At 44.2% G+C, this 15630-nt stretch overlaps 1 protein-coding gene across 5 annotated transcripts in view; it reads right to left on the bottom strand.

Annotated features, from left to right (window-relative positions):
* IQSEC2 (IQ motif and Sec7 domain ArfGEF 2) overlaps nucleotides 1-15630 on the bottom strand; it is a 78126-nt gene that overhangs the window by 51603 nt on the left and 10893 nt on the right. For 4 of the 5 annotated variants that reach the window (XM_023634196.2, XM_070257059.1, XM_023634195.2 and 1 more), the window contains exon 2: nucleotides 19-48. The exons of the other annotated variant lie outside the window; for it this stretch is intronic. In XM_023634196.2, coding sequence (XP_023489964.1) covers nucleotides 19-48 — 30 coding nt within the window. The remainder of the gene's footprint in view (nucleotides 1-18; nucleotides 49-15630) is intronic. 5 annotated transcript variants of the gene reach the window in all.

Raw genomic sequence — 15630 nt, 5'->3', positions numbered from 1 at the left:
AAGAAAGGAGGTACTGACCTGACTGTTCTGGAATTCTCACCATCAGATCTGAAAAGGAAACAGAAAAAAACCTGACAGTCAGCATATGCTCTCTACTCTTCTTCTCCCTCTGCCCTAGGCAGTGGCCTTGAGGCCTAACACATGTTATGAAAATGAGGGGTAGGGTATTTCGCGTAGAGAGAATAGCCAGTTCAAAGGCCGTGAGATGGCAAAGGGCCTGGCCAGTTGTTGGGACAGGGAGGAGGACAGTGTAGCTGAGGTGAAGTGAGTGAGGGGAAGTATGGTCAGAGGTGAGGTCCAAGAGGTGCCAGGAACCAACCATGTGGGGCCTGGTGGGTCATGGTGAGGAGTGAGGCCTTCCTCGGAGTGGCTGAGAGGCAGTCTGCAGCTGCAGGCATGGGCAAAGCCCAAGCTTTAAACACAGAGAGACCTAGCTTCAGATATTGACTCTGCCACTTACCAGGCCTGTGACCCGGGCAAGTCACTTCCCCTCTCGGAATCTGAGCCTCAGTCTCCCCACTTGTAACATCAGGCCAATCCTCATAGGGCTGTTGGGTGATTCAGCCCTTTGGAACCCAGCAGACAAATGCCAGGTATTATTAACAACATGGAAAAGGCTTTGCCAATTGCCTGGTCCAAGCTGCTTATTTTCCAGATGAAGAGAATTAAGCTGAGAGGGTAAGTCAGTCAGCTGCTGGGCTCCTTTCTATTACATTGGTCTGCCTTCTTCATCATGAGGCACCCTCAGAGGCAAAGGAAGGGCAAGGGAAGAGAATGGAGTTGGGGACAACTTTGAGGGAACCAAGGAAATGAGTGAAATCTGAACCACACCCCTCCAGCTGCTCCTCCCCGAGAGGAATGTGTGTGCATGCACACATGTATGTGCGTGTGTGCGTGTGTGTGTGTGTGCGTGTAGTGGAGGGAGGGTTAGGACAGTGGAGCTAGTGCGTTGTTGGTGGGGAAGGGGAAGAAGAAGGATGAGGGAACTTGGAAGAAGAAGTGGGAGAGTGCGGGGGGCAGCCTTCCTCATTCCCTTTGTCTTCTTCCTCCTTCTTTAACTATCCTCCAGCCCCTGCACCCCATACTGACTGCAGAGAAGACAGAGATAAACACATCACAGGCTCTGTCCTCAGGTGAAAGAACCAAGACCACCTTAGCGAGGGGAGCATCATCTATGCTGAGTGAAAAATGAGAGAAGGACCCACAGGGAAGGGGGGTGAACCTCAGAAGGGAGCATTTGTTGGAAGAGTGAATGGAACACCCACCACCGAGGTGGGGCAGGCAAGCGTCAGGGTGCTGGAGCTCAGACAGTGAGTGAGTACAGCGCTTCCAGTGCTGCTACTCACTAGCCATATAATCCAAAAGGCACTCCCCTAGGTCCAGCTGCAGCTTTTTCACTTGTCAAATGGAGCAGGGGGTGAGAATCCCTTGACTGTGAAGCTCAGCCAAGTACAGTGCCTGGTACATAGGGCATGCTCAGCCAACGACAGAGGTACTACTCTTTAGCCTTCACAACCCCGTAAAGGGACAGAGGACCAGAGCCACAGAGCACCGTTTCACATTTATTAAAACTTTCCATCTCACTCAGCAGCGACAAGATTGCATCTGAAGCCTGGCTCAATTATTCACAGGCACCAGGCCAGACGGGCCTAACTTCAATGACTCTCCAGCTGCCTATAAAATTGAGGCCAAGCCCCTCAGCCTCTCTCCCTCTGCTCCAGGCTGGCTGGTCTCCTTACCACTCCACCCCACCCCCGAACCCCAGCACATACTTATCCAGTCTACTGGATACCAGGCCCCAACTCAGGAATAAAAACCCTCAAGGAGCTCGTGAACTGGTCCCCCACCTCAGTCTACTTGAGAGCATAAGCAACAAATATAAACATCTCCACTAGCATGTGAACGATCACTGAGCACTACTACGTTCCAGGCATGGTGGCAGGCTCTTCTTGTGCATGTCTCCTTTGATCCTGCAAAGTGGGAATTACTCATCCAACTTTGAGATGATGAAACTGAGACTCAGAGAAGTTGAAATGATTTGCCCCAGGTCACACAAGTAGGGGAGCTTAGAGCGAACCCCAAAGCTCGTCCTCTTACCACCACGCTCCACTGTCCCAGTAGCTCAGTGTCGGGCACTTGTACACCCTTAAACTAAGTTCCTTTATCCCAGTTCCCCAAGGTCAAGACAGACCCTTCCTCTCCAGGGCTCTTTCTTCTGAGAGGTTATCAGATATGTACCTCTGCTTCAAAAGCATTTCTATACGATGGGTTACAGTGGTTAAGATGTCAGCTAAGGGGAGCAAAAGAGCTCCAAGTCATGATGCAGAGCTAATTAGCCAGTTCTCTTCACTGTAGACTGAGTCTACTAGTTTGAGGGTATACGGCATCATAGGACCCTTGGTGTGGGAGTGCATCCCACCTCAGGGGTTTACAGCCCTTTATACATTTAGTATATTATTGGTTATGTATAGATAACACTCATCATTAACGTTGTGCTATCCTATGCCTCTTCAGGGCGAATGCCCTACCCAACGGTCAAAAAACCTCTCACGCCACGAAGCTGGGCCACCACTCTTTTGGGAGGCAGCACAGACTGGTATAAACAATGCTGGGCTCTCTTATGACTCATGCTTTATCTGGCAGCGTAGACTTAGACAAGTCACTGCTCTCTGGACCTTGGTTCCTCATCTATAAGACAATAGGGCTCTGTTAGTTGAGTTCCAATCTTCAGGCCCTAAAATATTTCGTTTTCTTCAGAATCCCAAAGTTTCTCTCTTTTATCAACTGGATTCAGCTATCTACACATAGAAGCAAAGACCCAGGGCTCCAGGGCTCCCCGTATCAATCCATGTCAGGAGAGGAGATTAAAGATTTCTCCTGCTACTCCCACAGGCTTCTCTTAATGAAAGTCCACTTAGGATCCCAGTTTTCTCAAAAGGCTTGGCTATGCCAGTTCCCGTCCTCAGGAGCAAAGCTCAATAAGCGGTAATTTATTGAAGCCTATGGGTATAGGGAGTATATTTTCTGAACCAAAAACTCGGCGTGTATTCTGATGAAGGATTTTGATGTTGCTGCTTCCAGGTACAAGAGGCAATCTGGTAGATGGGGGAGGGGAGAATGGCAAAATATCGGAAGTTCCTAAACCATCTGGGGACTTATGGGGACAATAGGGCAGAATAATTGAAAAGAATATAGGCCCTCAAGTTGCCATATTGGGGTTTCTGCCCTCATCTCCTGACTGGATTCCCTGCCTCTGATTTTGATCCTCCAAGCCAACTATAAACAGTACCTGGGGAAACAATAGGGTGCATCTCTCCAAGAACCTGGAATTAGATAAACAAGGTTGTCCTCTGAGAGCTAAGCTAATAAACATAAAATGCATCAGAAATGAGATATGCCAAGTTACCTGAAAGAGCCAGACTGGTCCTCAAGCCAAGATTTCAGTAACATGTCTAAAAAATCAGGTGTTCAACAGAAAGGAGATTGAACACCAATGAAGGTAGATTTTTTTTAAGGAAACTTGAAGGGGTGAACAGGGTTCTTCTCAGGAATTTCCCAAGGAGAAAGAGGTGGGTACCCTGGCCCAGGGGTCACACAGGTCTCTCTAAACGCTGAGAACCAGCCCTGGGGCAGCCAGGTACCTTCTCTCCCAAACATCAACTTGTCTAACCGCAAGTCTCTTTAATGGACAGCTCCCTTCTCACACTGGCTGTTAAAGGAGCATCTCTAAAGCGCAAATCAGTTGACGTGGTTCTCCTGCTTCAAATATTCAGTAATTTCCCCAGCAACATCCCTGCCAGACAAACCAAGCTCTCCAAAGCTCTAAATCTCACTCTGCCCTCCCATTTACTTTTTTAGCACATCTAGTATTTGCTACCTGGAACACTCTTGCCTCTCTTCATGGTTTTTAATTTTTTTTAATTTTATTAAAGCAATACCTAAAATACTTTAAAAAGTCAAATTGTAAAAGAATCTTAACAAAAATAATATTCTCTTTTTCAACTTTTTATTTCTTTCTGAGTTCACGTTCATATTTCTAAAGTATATGGTCATATTGTTAATCCATTTTTGAAATTTTTTTCTTACGTGTGCTTTTTAAATTTTATTTTTTACCAAAGTAATACATGTATATAGATTTTTCAAGTCACCCAGTACTGCAAGGATTATAACAAAAAACACAAATTCCCCACTCTACCCCTCCTTACCCTCAACTCCCACTCTCAGAGAAAAACCATTTTTGAGTCTTTAAACTGCTTTTTCGGCTATTTACCTCCTCGTTTCTAAAAAACACATGCATGCTTCTATTTCTTGATTTATTTTTTTAGTTTTATATATTATGTACTAAATTCCCACTATGCAGGGAGAGGACAGAGCACTCCTACACGCACCACCACCTCTAGCCCCCAATCCTCATGCAGGTGCGTGTGGCCCCTCCTCTCACACTACCACATAGTTATACCATGAAGTATTGGTGAAATCAATATTGGTGGCTTACATTATTATGACTGCATCGATACTAATAATGGATAAATCATGTCATATGCTATAATTACATTTCCTTTCTCATACAACTTTTTCTTTTCTCTGGCGTTGATTACTATTATCTTTTTTTTGCTTGTTTCGTTTTCTTCACATATATGATCAATTCTCCCCAAACTCTGCCACAAATGCAGTTCTCCTCTCAATCTGTTTCGACACATCAGGTCATCTATTGGAGCTTTTTCCTTTGAGACATCTGTCCCTGCTGTGATCTAGACTGGTTGCTCTCTAGGCCTGCACAAGGTTGCCCTAAGATCTTCTCCCTTCTCCACCATTCTGGGAATCCTTTCACCTCTCTTTTGTGTTGGAGTTCCCGTTTTCTAGATTTCTTGGCCATTTTTCTGAGTTTTTGTCCACATTTTGCTGGAGCTCATTCTCCAGTGCTTCCTGAGAAAGGAGGCATAGGACATAAAATCTTTAAATCTCACATGTCTGAAAATGTCTTTACTACACCCTCACTCTTGATTGATAATTCAGCTGAGTATAGACTTCCGGGTTGGAAATTATGTTCCCTTGGAATTTTGAGAACACTGCTCCATTGTCTCCTAGCTTCCAGTGTTGCTGTTGAAAAGTCCAATTGCCATTCTTTTTCCTGATCCTTTGCATATGGTATGTTTTTTCTCTGGAAGCTTGTAGGATCTTCTCTTTATCCCTGGTATTCTGAAATTTCACAGTGGCATACCTTGGTGTGGCTCTTTTTATCATTTATTTTGCTGGTTACTCAGTGGGATTTTCATTCCTTCAGTTCTGGGACATGTTCTTATATTATGTCTTTGATCATTTCCTTCCTGCTGTTTCCTCCATTCTCTATTTCTGGAACTTCTATTGTTGGATGTTGGAGTTCCTCAACTGATCCTCCAGTTTTCTCATATTTTCTCTTCTGTTGTCCCTCTCTTCATCTTGTTATTCTGCTTCCTAGGATATGTCCTCACCTTCTAGTTTCTAATCCTTCTGCTGAAATCTTTATTTTGGCTCTCAGTATCTTTAATTTCCCAGGTAATGTTTGCTTTTTTTGGTCATTCTTGCAGGTGGATGGTCTTCTTCAAATAGCCTTGTACTATCTGATCATCTCTGGCTACCTAAGGCTTGGGGATTTTTTAAACATTAGTCGTATTGAGCTTTAATTTACATAAAATGAAATATACCTATCTTAAGGGTCCTTGGCTAGTGATCCTTGGTGATCAGTTCCCATGACACTAACAAGCTGATGGGAAGCTCTGTGTTGATGGAGATTGACAGGTGGTAGGCTTCACTACAGAGTTACTGGGTTGAAAACCTGTTCTTTTGTTGGAACACTCCCAAAAGTCACCTTTTGGAGGTCTTTTTCTGGGGCCTTTCAGTTTCCCTGGAGAGGAATCCTTTGCTCTCTTGCGTGCTTCTGACTACGTGTCCTGGAAATAGGGGATGGATGGCAGTTAGGGCTTCACTGTTTTAGGATGCAGATCCTTTTTGTGTGCAACCCTGTTTCACCCCATCCTTTATTGCGCCTGATGCCCCCAATCCCAGAGCCTTTTAACTTCAATTTCTCCAAAGAATCAACCTCCATCTGCGGAGATGGGGCTGGCGGAGTCTGGGGGGGAATCCTTGACTGGAGGGGGCTGAGGAGAGGCTAAGAGGGTCTGTTAACAGACTTTCAATGTTCTCCCTGTTTTCAGTTCTACACCTCACCCTGCCGTCTGTGGTTCATAGTACCTCTGAATCCTGAGAATTTCTGGGGCTCTCTAGGTGTAATAGTTTACTTCTGGCCAGCATCCCAGACCTTATATGTTTCTACGGTTTTTCACTCCTTTACTCATAGTTCAGTGGGATTTGGGGAAGCAGCAGAGATAAATAAGTTTATTCAATTTGTTGTGTTTAACAGGAAGTTCCCCTTCTTATTCCAGCCAACTCCTATTCATCCTCCATGACTCATTTAAGCAAGACCTCCTCCAGGAAGCTTATCTTAATGTCCCTAGGCTGGATGAGGAGGCTCTCTTCTGTTCTCCCACAGAATCCTTTTCTTGCCTCCATCACAGCCCTGATCAAACTGTTCTGAAAGTGTCCATTTCCATGCCTGACTCTCCCTGCAGACTGGGAGCTCCTGGCAGTCTGGTGCTATGTCTTAGTCATGCCCATACCCCCAGTTCCCTAGGTCTGGTCCACAGAAGTACAGAGTAAGCACATGGTGATGGAATGAATGAATAAATGAATGACTATAAGAATCAATCAGACCCAGGCACATGGACCATCTAGAAAGGGAAATAAGCTGAATACGATTATTCCTATAAAAGGCCAGTTCATTAAAAGCTGTAATGTGCAAGGATGCTCACTGCAGCATGATTTAGACCAGTGAGAAAATGGGGTCGGCTTCTATGCCCTACCTTCAGAGGATGGTTAAGTACATTACGGTATATCAGTTACCATGAAAAATGATGCTTATGAAGAATATGCAATTACATGGGGAAATGCTCAAATGAAACAAGCAAGAAAAAATTGTATGTGCTGTATTATTTCAAATATATGAAAAGAATGCAGAGAATGAGAGAAATGCACTAAATGTTCAGAGTGGCTGCCTTTGTTTGCTGTAATTATGGGTAATGTTTTTCTCCTCTACTTTTCCAAGTTTTTCTAAGTTTTTTAATGGAGGAGTGCACTACATGTATAGTTTTTAAAAAGCTCTTAAGAAATGAAGATAAGTGTCCTGAGAGTGCTATGAACAAAACACTGTGAAGGAGACCTAAGGGTTTGTGTGCACATCCAGCAGTGCTTGCTGGGAAGGCTCCGTTCTTCACTGGCCAGAGACCCTGAAGGCCCGCACCCATGGAATGCCGCGCCGCCCCCCTCACTGCAAAGCAGGACCTACTTCAGGAAGCCAAAGGAGGAGGATCTTGGAGCCCAGCCTATTACAAATCACAGTATCATAGGCCATACTGGGAAACAGAAGCCCTTACACTGGGCCCCACACTTTAGAGGCCCTTCTCTGTGAGGTAAAGAGTCTGTGGGGCTAAAGGAATATGCTCATCAGCATCTTTGGCCCCCTCCCTTCTAGACTGCACTCTAGATACCCAGGACCCCAGCAGTCCCTGCCCATATTCCTTGAGCTTGCTTGCAGGAGCTGTGTAATCTTATTAACCAGATCCATCTGCTAGGCTCAGCGGGTGGCTAAGGGGAAGGGAAGATAGATAGGACTTGGATGTGGGCTGGGTTGTCCATAGACATCTCTAGGTTCCATATGAACCAGAGGTGGGAAGAGAAGGGAGGACAGCCAAGGGCCTCAACTGGTACCTTGCCTGGGCCCCACAAATACAGAGGCAGGCAAATCCATAGGTCCCTAGGCCTCAGGATTTGTAGAAGGGCCTACTCGTGAGCATTGGACAGATCTGAATTCAAATCCACTTATTTGCTGTGCAACCATGGATGAGTCCGTTTCCCTCTCTGAACTTCAGTTTCCCCAACTATAAAATAGGTAGTAATAAAAATTCCAACTTCAGAGAGTTGTGGTGAAGCTTGTCGGGGGCACAATGGCTTTGCAGTTATGAGCACAAGCTTTGGGTCAGAGAGACCTAGGTTCAAATTCCAGCTCTGCCCCTCCTAACTGTGATTTACATCTCTAAAGCACAGTTTGCTCATCAATATAATAGAGATGATAATAGCACTAAGCAGATAAAGTTGTTGGAAGGATTATGGTTGTAATGAATACGTAATAACATTGGAAAATGCTTAAATGAGAAAAGGTTGCTTAAAAGGTTGTGCAAATATTGGTTATGGTAGAGTTGACTGGGCCTTATGCATTCCCCATCCCCCTGCCCAGCTTTATTTTTCTCTATAGCACTTACCTCTATTTGACATATTCTGTATCTTCTTGTTTATTTGTTTCTTTTCTGTCCCCGCCCCTCACATTCACACACTAGAAGGTCAGCTCTGCAGGGCAGAGGTTTTGTCAGTTTCGTTCACTGTTTCCAAGTGCCTGGAACAGTGGGAGAATGAAGATTTTCTTCAACAGTCGAGTAGATATCTGCCACGTAGACAGGGGTAAAAAAGCATTCCTGGCCAGAGGACAGCCAGAATACAGGCAAGGAAGCATAAAGAAGTCCACTATGCTTAGGGAACCCTAGATGGCTCTTTACAGCTTGAGTGCAGGGTCAGGAAGGGAACAGAATGGCTAGAAAAATGAGTGGAGCTGTGGTCTTACCCAGAGGAGCACACAAGAGCTTTCCTAGACCACAGTGGCATGAAGACCTACTTGTGACAGCCAGGAAGTGGAAAAGCACTAGGGGAGAGGCAAAGATGCCTCTCAAATTCAAATGCCAGCTAAATCACGATAATGTGAAAAGCAAAAGTAAAAACCTTTTGAAAGATAATTCAGGTGGAGAGGAAGACTCCTTTCTAAGAGGCCAATTTAAGCCAAGAATCCGCCCTAGAAATGACAATAGCCAGGTATAGAAGTCAGGTGGATAAGGTAATGGTGACATGCAAGAAAATCTTTAAAACATTATTAAAAGAGAAGAACAACTAGACAAATCAGAAAGCTTGTTGGATAATGTAACAGCTTTCCGCAATGAATCCACACAACACCAAAGGCCAAGATGGGGGCAGAGATGCAAAAGGAAGGCCGTGGTGGTTTCAGTTGCTGGCTATCCCTTTGCTGCTGATTACTCTTCCTAGAGTCCTTGTTTACCACCACTCGCTGAACAAGCTCTGGGATGATAAGGATGATGATGATCATGATGATGATGGTGATGATGATGATGATAAAGATTGCTGTAAACTTCAAAGGAGATATTTGTCTATCACTTTTAAAATTCCTTTTTCAGGAAATAAAGAAGCAAGTATCACTTCACATTTTTGTTTTAAAGAGAAGAAAGACAGGCAGTGACTACAACAGAGAGAGCCTTGAACACCAGGCAACAGAGGGTGAACTTCACCCTGTAATTGCTGGGGAGCCCCTAGGCAACTTGGCCCAAGGAGGGGGGAGGTCAAATGCTGCCTTCCTAACCTCATGCTCCTTTCAATCACTAAAGCAGGCTTTAGTTGGTCCTTAGCATATTCTTTCTCTTTTTTTTTTTGAGGAAGATTAGCCCTGAGCTAACATCTGCTGCCAATCCTCCTCTTTTTGCTGAGGAAGACTGGCCCTGAGCTAACATCCGTGCCCATCTTCCTCGACGTTATATATGGGATGCCTGCCACAGCATGGTGTGCCAAGCGGCGCCATATCCTCACCGGGGACCAGAACCGGCAAACCCCGGGCCACCAAAGCAGAACGTGCGCACTTAACCGCTGAGCCACCGGGCCGGCCCTATTCTGCTTTATAATAATCCAAAAAGAATAAAGTGACTATTTATGAAGCACCTACAATGGTCTAGGACTTGTGTTTTCTTCATAACAGCTGCACAAGGAAGTTACTATTCTTCTCATTGTATAGATGTGAAAACTGAGGCTCAGAGTAGCAATGTGATTTACCTAGAGTCACACAGCTAATAAGTAGTGAAGCTGAGATTCAAGTCTGGGTCTGTCTAACTCCAAAACTAATGCTTTTAACTGTTATAGCTGCAGCTTCCTTCTATCACGCCAGAGCTAAGCAGCACTTCATCTCCCTTACCAGCTTGCAAGCTTGGCCTCTTTCCCTCACCTGGCTCTGATCTCTCCTCCGCATAGTGCAGCCCAAGTCTCCCCACACCACGAGCATTCAAGGAGTGCTTCTGGAAGAGACAATCATTCAAGGACGGAAGTGGGGAGCACCAAAAAGGGAAAGTGGGGTTATACAGAGGTATTGCAGTCCAGATCAGCTCAGAACTATGGTAAAAAAAAAAAAAAAAAAAGAGAGAGAGAGAAAGAGAAAAAGAGAGAAAGAAAAGGAAAATGGAACTGGCTCTCCAGCCCTCCCTTCTTGCCTCCCTCTGCTGGAGGCAGAGGGATGGAGGTTCAGCCATGATGGGAAAGAGAGTAGGCGGCAGCAGGAGCAGCCAGAGCAGCCTGCTGTGGCAGAAGCCTCAGCTCAGCCTCAAAGCCCCCTCCCGTGTGCTTGGGGCCCACCTCTGGCCCACCTGCTCCCACTGCCTAAGCAAAGGAGGCTGGGCTGCTCTCCAAGCACCCACCCACTCCTGTCAAACCACAGCTCACAGCAGGCCCAGATCGTCTCGAGTCACAGAGAGAGCACCCAGAGAGGTGGAGGGGCTGGTCCAGGGGTCTAGAGGGAGACAGTGGCAGGGTGGGGGTCAGAACCCAGGGCTCCAGTTCCTCAGCTGAGGGCTGTCTTGACTACATGGTCTAAATGGTAGAAGCAGAGAAAATGGGGCACTCTGGAAGCTGCCACAGGAATGCTCATGATAGGGCTGGAGCCAGAGACAACACATGCCAAAATGAGGCCACCCAGGGTTGGGTATTTGGGGGGTTTACTAATAATTTCCATTCTCAATCTGGATTGAATCTCAAAATGGACTGACCATTTTTAAAAGTAGCTTTAGCCTTAGTTTGGACTATAAGAGTATAAATATTTATCTCCCCTCTCTCCCAGGGCCCCACTAAAATGAAAGTGAAGGAATAAAATAAGATAGGAACTAACAACAGTGAAGAGGATGGGAGAGGGTGATATGAACGGATAAGAAATTTCAGCAAATTTCCAGAAGCAAAAAACAAAGAGAAGAGTGTTCACGGTTGAAGGAAAGCCAGGGACACCACTCAGAAGGTTGCAGCTGAGAAGGGAGCCAGTTGGGCCAGCAGAGGCCCAGAGAGTCTGGACTTGGATATGGTACGTAGGAGGGAGGGCAGGAGCAATCAGGAGCTGAAAACAGGGGGGCAAACTGAAGGTAAGTATATGAAATCCTCCCCGCCATGCCCCCAAGCACCAGATCCAGAGCACAAGCTGCCTGGCATTCACCCCCGGGCAAAATATCAGAGGGCCCCTGGCTGAAGGAATTAAACGATCTGGGTTGATCTATAGCACCTAGTGGCATGTTGGTGCCCCTCGAATAAACTGCTTTTCACACTGGCATTTGGGAGGGCACCCATTATAACAGTCAGCTCCCTGGTGGCTCACCTAAAATAAAGCCAGTGAGTGGACGAGCCAACCTGGATATACAGACATCTCAGTCAGGCCTTCCATTAACTCAAAATAGAAAATATGAGAGAAAACGTAAGTGGCTTAGAGGATCAATCCAGGAAGTTCGACATCCAACTAACAGACATTCCAGAAAGAGAAAACAGAGAAAATGAAGGGGACGAAACCATCAAAGAAATTACGTATGAAAACACAAAGTGCATCAAATTGAAAGGGCTCACCGAGCACCAGGTAGGATAAATGAAAAACAGACCTGGAGCTGAGTGCTGGTTACAAGGGTGTGTCTGGCTTGTAAAAATTGACCAAGCTACTCATTTGTGGTATGAGCACTTTTCTATATGCATATTATATTTAAGTGGGAAGTAAAAAAAAGTCCCTCTCCTAAAAAATCTCCAAGTAAAATGTCCCCAGAAGATGTGCTATGATTATCCCAAGGTTCGCAGGAGTAAATAAACAAATAAGAAAGGCGGAAAGAAAGTCCTGGTCCAAATATGAAACAAAGTAAAAAGTGGCATGATTTTGAGCAATTCGTAGAGCATAAGAAAGGAAAATTCATTTCATCTTAATGTTAGAAACATTTTCCTGGGAGTACAGAAGTTGTGACAGTGGACCTCTGAGGAGTAAGGTGCAATTATAGTACACTATTTGGCCCCGCAATGAATAATACTGACACAGTCATTAACCACATAAACGCAGTGTATTGGTGGTCCACTTTTAAAATCAATTTGTCTAGATAAAGCGCTGGAGACCTTATTATCATTACAGGATAGAGTGCAAATGTAATCAACCTCACTGGATGCAAAAGTACAGAACACAGAAAGTGGGAGATGGAAGGGCAGAGGAGAGACGGAGGGAAGGATGGGGCACTAATAACTAAGTCTTACAAACTGAGTGGTCGAGAGATACTGTGGAAAATTGACGGAATAAAAAATCACAGTTTAAAATAGTATTTAATAAAGTTACAAAGTTAACTAATAGAGGAACCAAAATAGAAATATAACTATCAAAATTTGGGAGAGGGAGAGAAAGAGTCAAGTGTTGTAAATAAGCTAAATTCTCATTTATCATAGCAGGAAAAAGTCAATAGATAATGTTTAAAGTTGATAAATGAAGAAATAACCATGAAGCATATATTTAGAGATATGAGGTTAGCACCAGAAAACCTAAATGGTAAAAGAGGTCACCTCTGGGCACTGGGAAGTGGGGGACAGGGAGATGTCAGCTTTTTACTATATACATCCTTGTGTACCATTTGCCTTTTTAAAATTCAGTATATGTACTACTTTGATTTAATTTTTAAGAACAAGTCCTCCTCTTTCTTTGGACCTCGGTTTCTCACACGGTACATACAAAATGGGGAGGTTGGTGATTCTAGCTAATGTGAGGTCCTCTTGTCCAATCCACGCTTCTTTTTAGAGCAGGACCAAGATAGGCAAGCGAAGGACTGACTCTCCCCTAACTAACCCCTTGACTCCTCACAGTACCTCAGTCATCCACGCAGATGACTTCTCGGCTGCCCCAGGCTGCACCACCCTCCAGTCCTCTTCAAACTCCAGTCGCCAGTCCGGCCTCTCCAGCCTTCCACTCATTCAACTATTTACACCCATTAGGTATTCACCTGCCTGAGTCACAAAGGATTTGAGGTGGCTTACTCCAATAACACAGATAAGGAAAGAATACAAATTGAATTACAAAATAAGAACTCAGAAAAAGAGATCAACAAAGATGCTAGAGCTATACTTCAAATTAACTGGTAGCTGAGGCAGAAAGCAAGATACAATGAGCCATGGCAGCCTCATATTAGGAAGGAGGAAATATACCGGTTTTCAGAGGAAGCAAATCTTTGCCTAGCACTGAATCCTCAAGTCATTGTCCATGGGAGATTTCATGAATGAGAAGGAAATGACTGTTTTTGTTTTGTTCTGTTTTGTTTTGCTAAACTTTAAGTTGTCCTATTTTAATGATGTGCTATTTAGATATTTGGATGAGTTACCTCCTATAAAAACCAAAGAATCTCAGGTGATCTCATGATTATGAGATGAAGTATAACAGCATATGCTTTGGCATGATCAGGACTTATTTCACTGGTTTTCTTCCCCTAGAAATGACTGTTTGTTGAGCACCTACAAGTATCAAGGAATGCCTTTCAAATGATCTGGTTAATCCTGAGAGATGGGTATTGTCCTCCCATTTTACAGACGAGGAAACTAAAGCTCAGAGAAGGTAAAATGGCTTACCCAAGGTCATCCAGTGGGTTGGGGCAGAGCATAGACTCAAACTTAGGTCTGTCTGTCTCCAAAATTCATTCTTTATGTATCATACCACGGGGCCTTAAAACAAAGGCACCCAGGCCAGAGACGCCCTGCCCAAGGCAATGGGGACACAGTGATGACAGACACAGGGCCACCCTCTTCCAGGAAAACAGAAAAAAGGTGATGACAGACCTGGCTGTCAGGCCAGAAACTGCCTCTGAGCTGCCTTAGTTACATTAAATGAGGACCTCTAAGGCAGAAACCAACAGAAAGAAGGTTGGGAGCTGGGTGGAGGAAGGGAAACCTGGGGCCACTCCCCAGCTATGAATCTAGCAAATCTGATTTCCAAAGGGCTGAACCAATCAGAGCAGAGGGTCCGTCTACCATCAAACAAGAGACCCATTATTTAGGTGATGCCTCCTCTTTATCACTTCCTCCCCAACAAGTCACCCAGCCTCCATGGGCCCCAGTTTTCTCATCTGGAGGACACAAAGATAATGATCCCTGCAACCTTTCCAGGATTGCGAGGCATCAAACTGCACATTTAAAGAATGACGCTTAGAACACTGGCATTAATACTAGAGTGACTCTTCTAATCAGAGTTCCTCTGCTCACATGTGGAGTAGTTTCATACAAGTCCTTTCTCTGGGCTTCAGTCTTCTCATCTGTAAGATGAAAAATGAGCTGGATGATTTTTGTTTTTGGCATCTCTACTTTATTTCCATAGGATAAATCACTTAAGTGCAGAATTTCTGAGTCACAATGTATTTATATGAAACAATGATTGATTTGAAACAATGTCTTTGAGCCACTCTTAAGTGAGTAAAGTAGGCCACAAAGCAAAAAAAACCAAAGTGTACAATTCAGTGATTTTTAGTATATTCATAAAGTGGTGCAAAAATCACCACTATCTGGTGCCAGATCATTTTCATCACCCCTAAAACAAACCCATGAGCTGTCAATTCCTATTCCCTTCTAATCTTAACCTTAGCCAACCAAAAATCTCCTTTTTTTAACTTTTTATTGAGATTATGATAGTTTACAACTTTGTGAAATTTCAGTTGTACATTATTGTTTGTCAGTCGTGTTGTAGGTGCACCCCTTCACCCTTTGTGCCCACCCCCCACCACCCCTTTCCCCTGGTAACCACTAATCTGTTCTCTTTATCTACATGTTTAACATTCACATATGAGTGGAGTCATACAGAGATTGTCTTTCTCTATCTGGCTTATTTCACTTATAATACTCTCAAGGTCCATCCACGTTGTTGTGAATGGGACGATTTTATCCTTTTTTATGGCTGAGTAGTATTTCAGTGTGTGTGTGTGTGTGTGTGTGTGTGTGTGTGTGTGTGTGTGTATACCATATCATCTTTATCCAATCATCCAATTTCTATTTTTAATTTTTTGAGAAATCTCCATACTGCTTTCCATAGGGGCTGCAACACTTTGCATTCCCACCAGCAGTGTATGAGGGTTCCTTTTTCTCCACAACCTCTCCAACATTTGTCACTTTTTGTTTTGGTTATTTTTGCCATCCTAACGGGTGTAAGGTGATATCTTAGTGTAGTTTTGGTTTGCATTTCCCTGATAATTAGTGATGATGAGCATCTTTTCATGTGTCTATTGGCCATCTGTATATTTTCTTTGGAGAAATGTCTGTTCATGTCCCCTGCCCATTTTTCGATTAGGTTTTTTGATTTTTTGTTGTTGAGTTGTGTGGGTTCTTTATATATTATGGAGATTAACCCTTTGTCGGATATATGACTTACAAGTATTTTTTCCCAGTTGGTGGGTTGTTTTT

The sequence above is a fragment of the Equus caballus genome, chromosome X, assembly GCF_041296265.1.
Source record: "Equus caballus isolate H_3958 breed thoroughbred chromosome X, TB-T2T, whole genome shotgun sequence".
NCBI lineage: Eukaryota > Metazoa > Chordata > Mammalia > Perissodactyla > Equidae > Equus > Equus caballus.
Note: the sequence above shows the minus strand (reverse complement) of the source record. Positions and strands in the feature narration are given on the sequence as shown.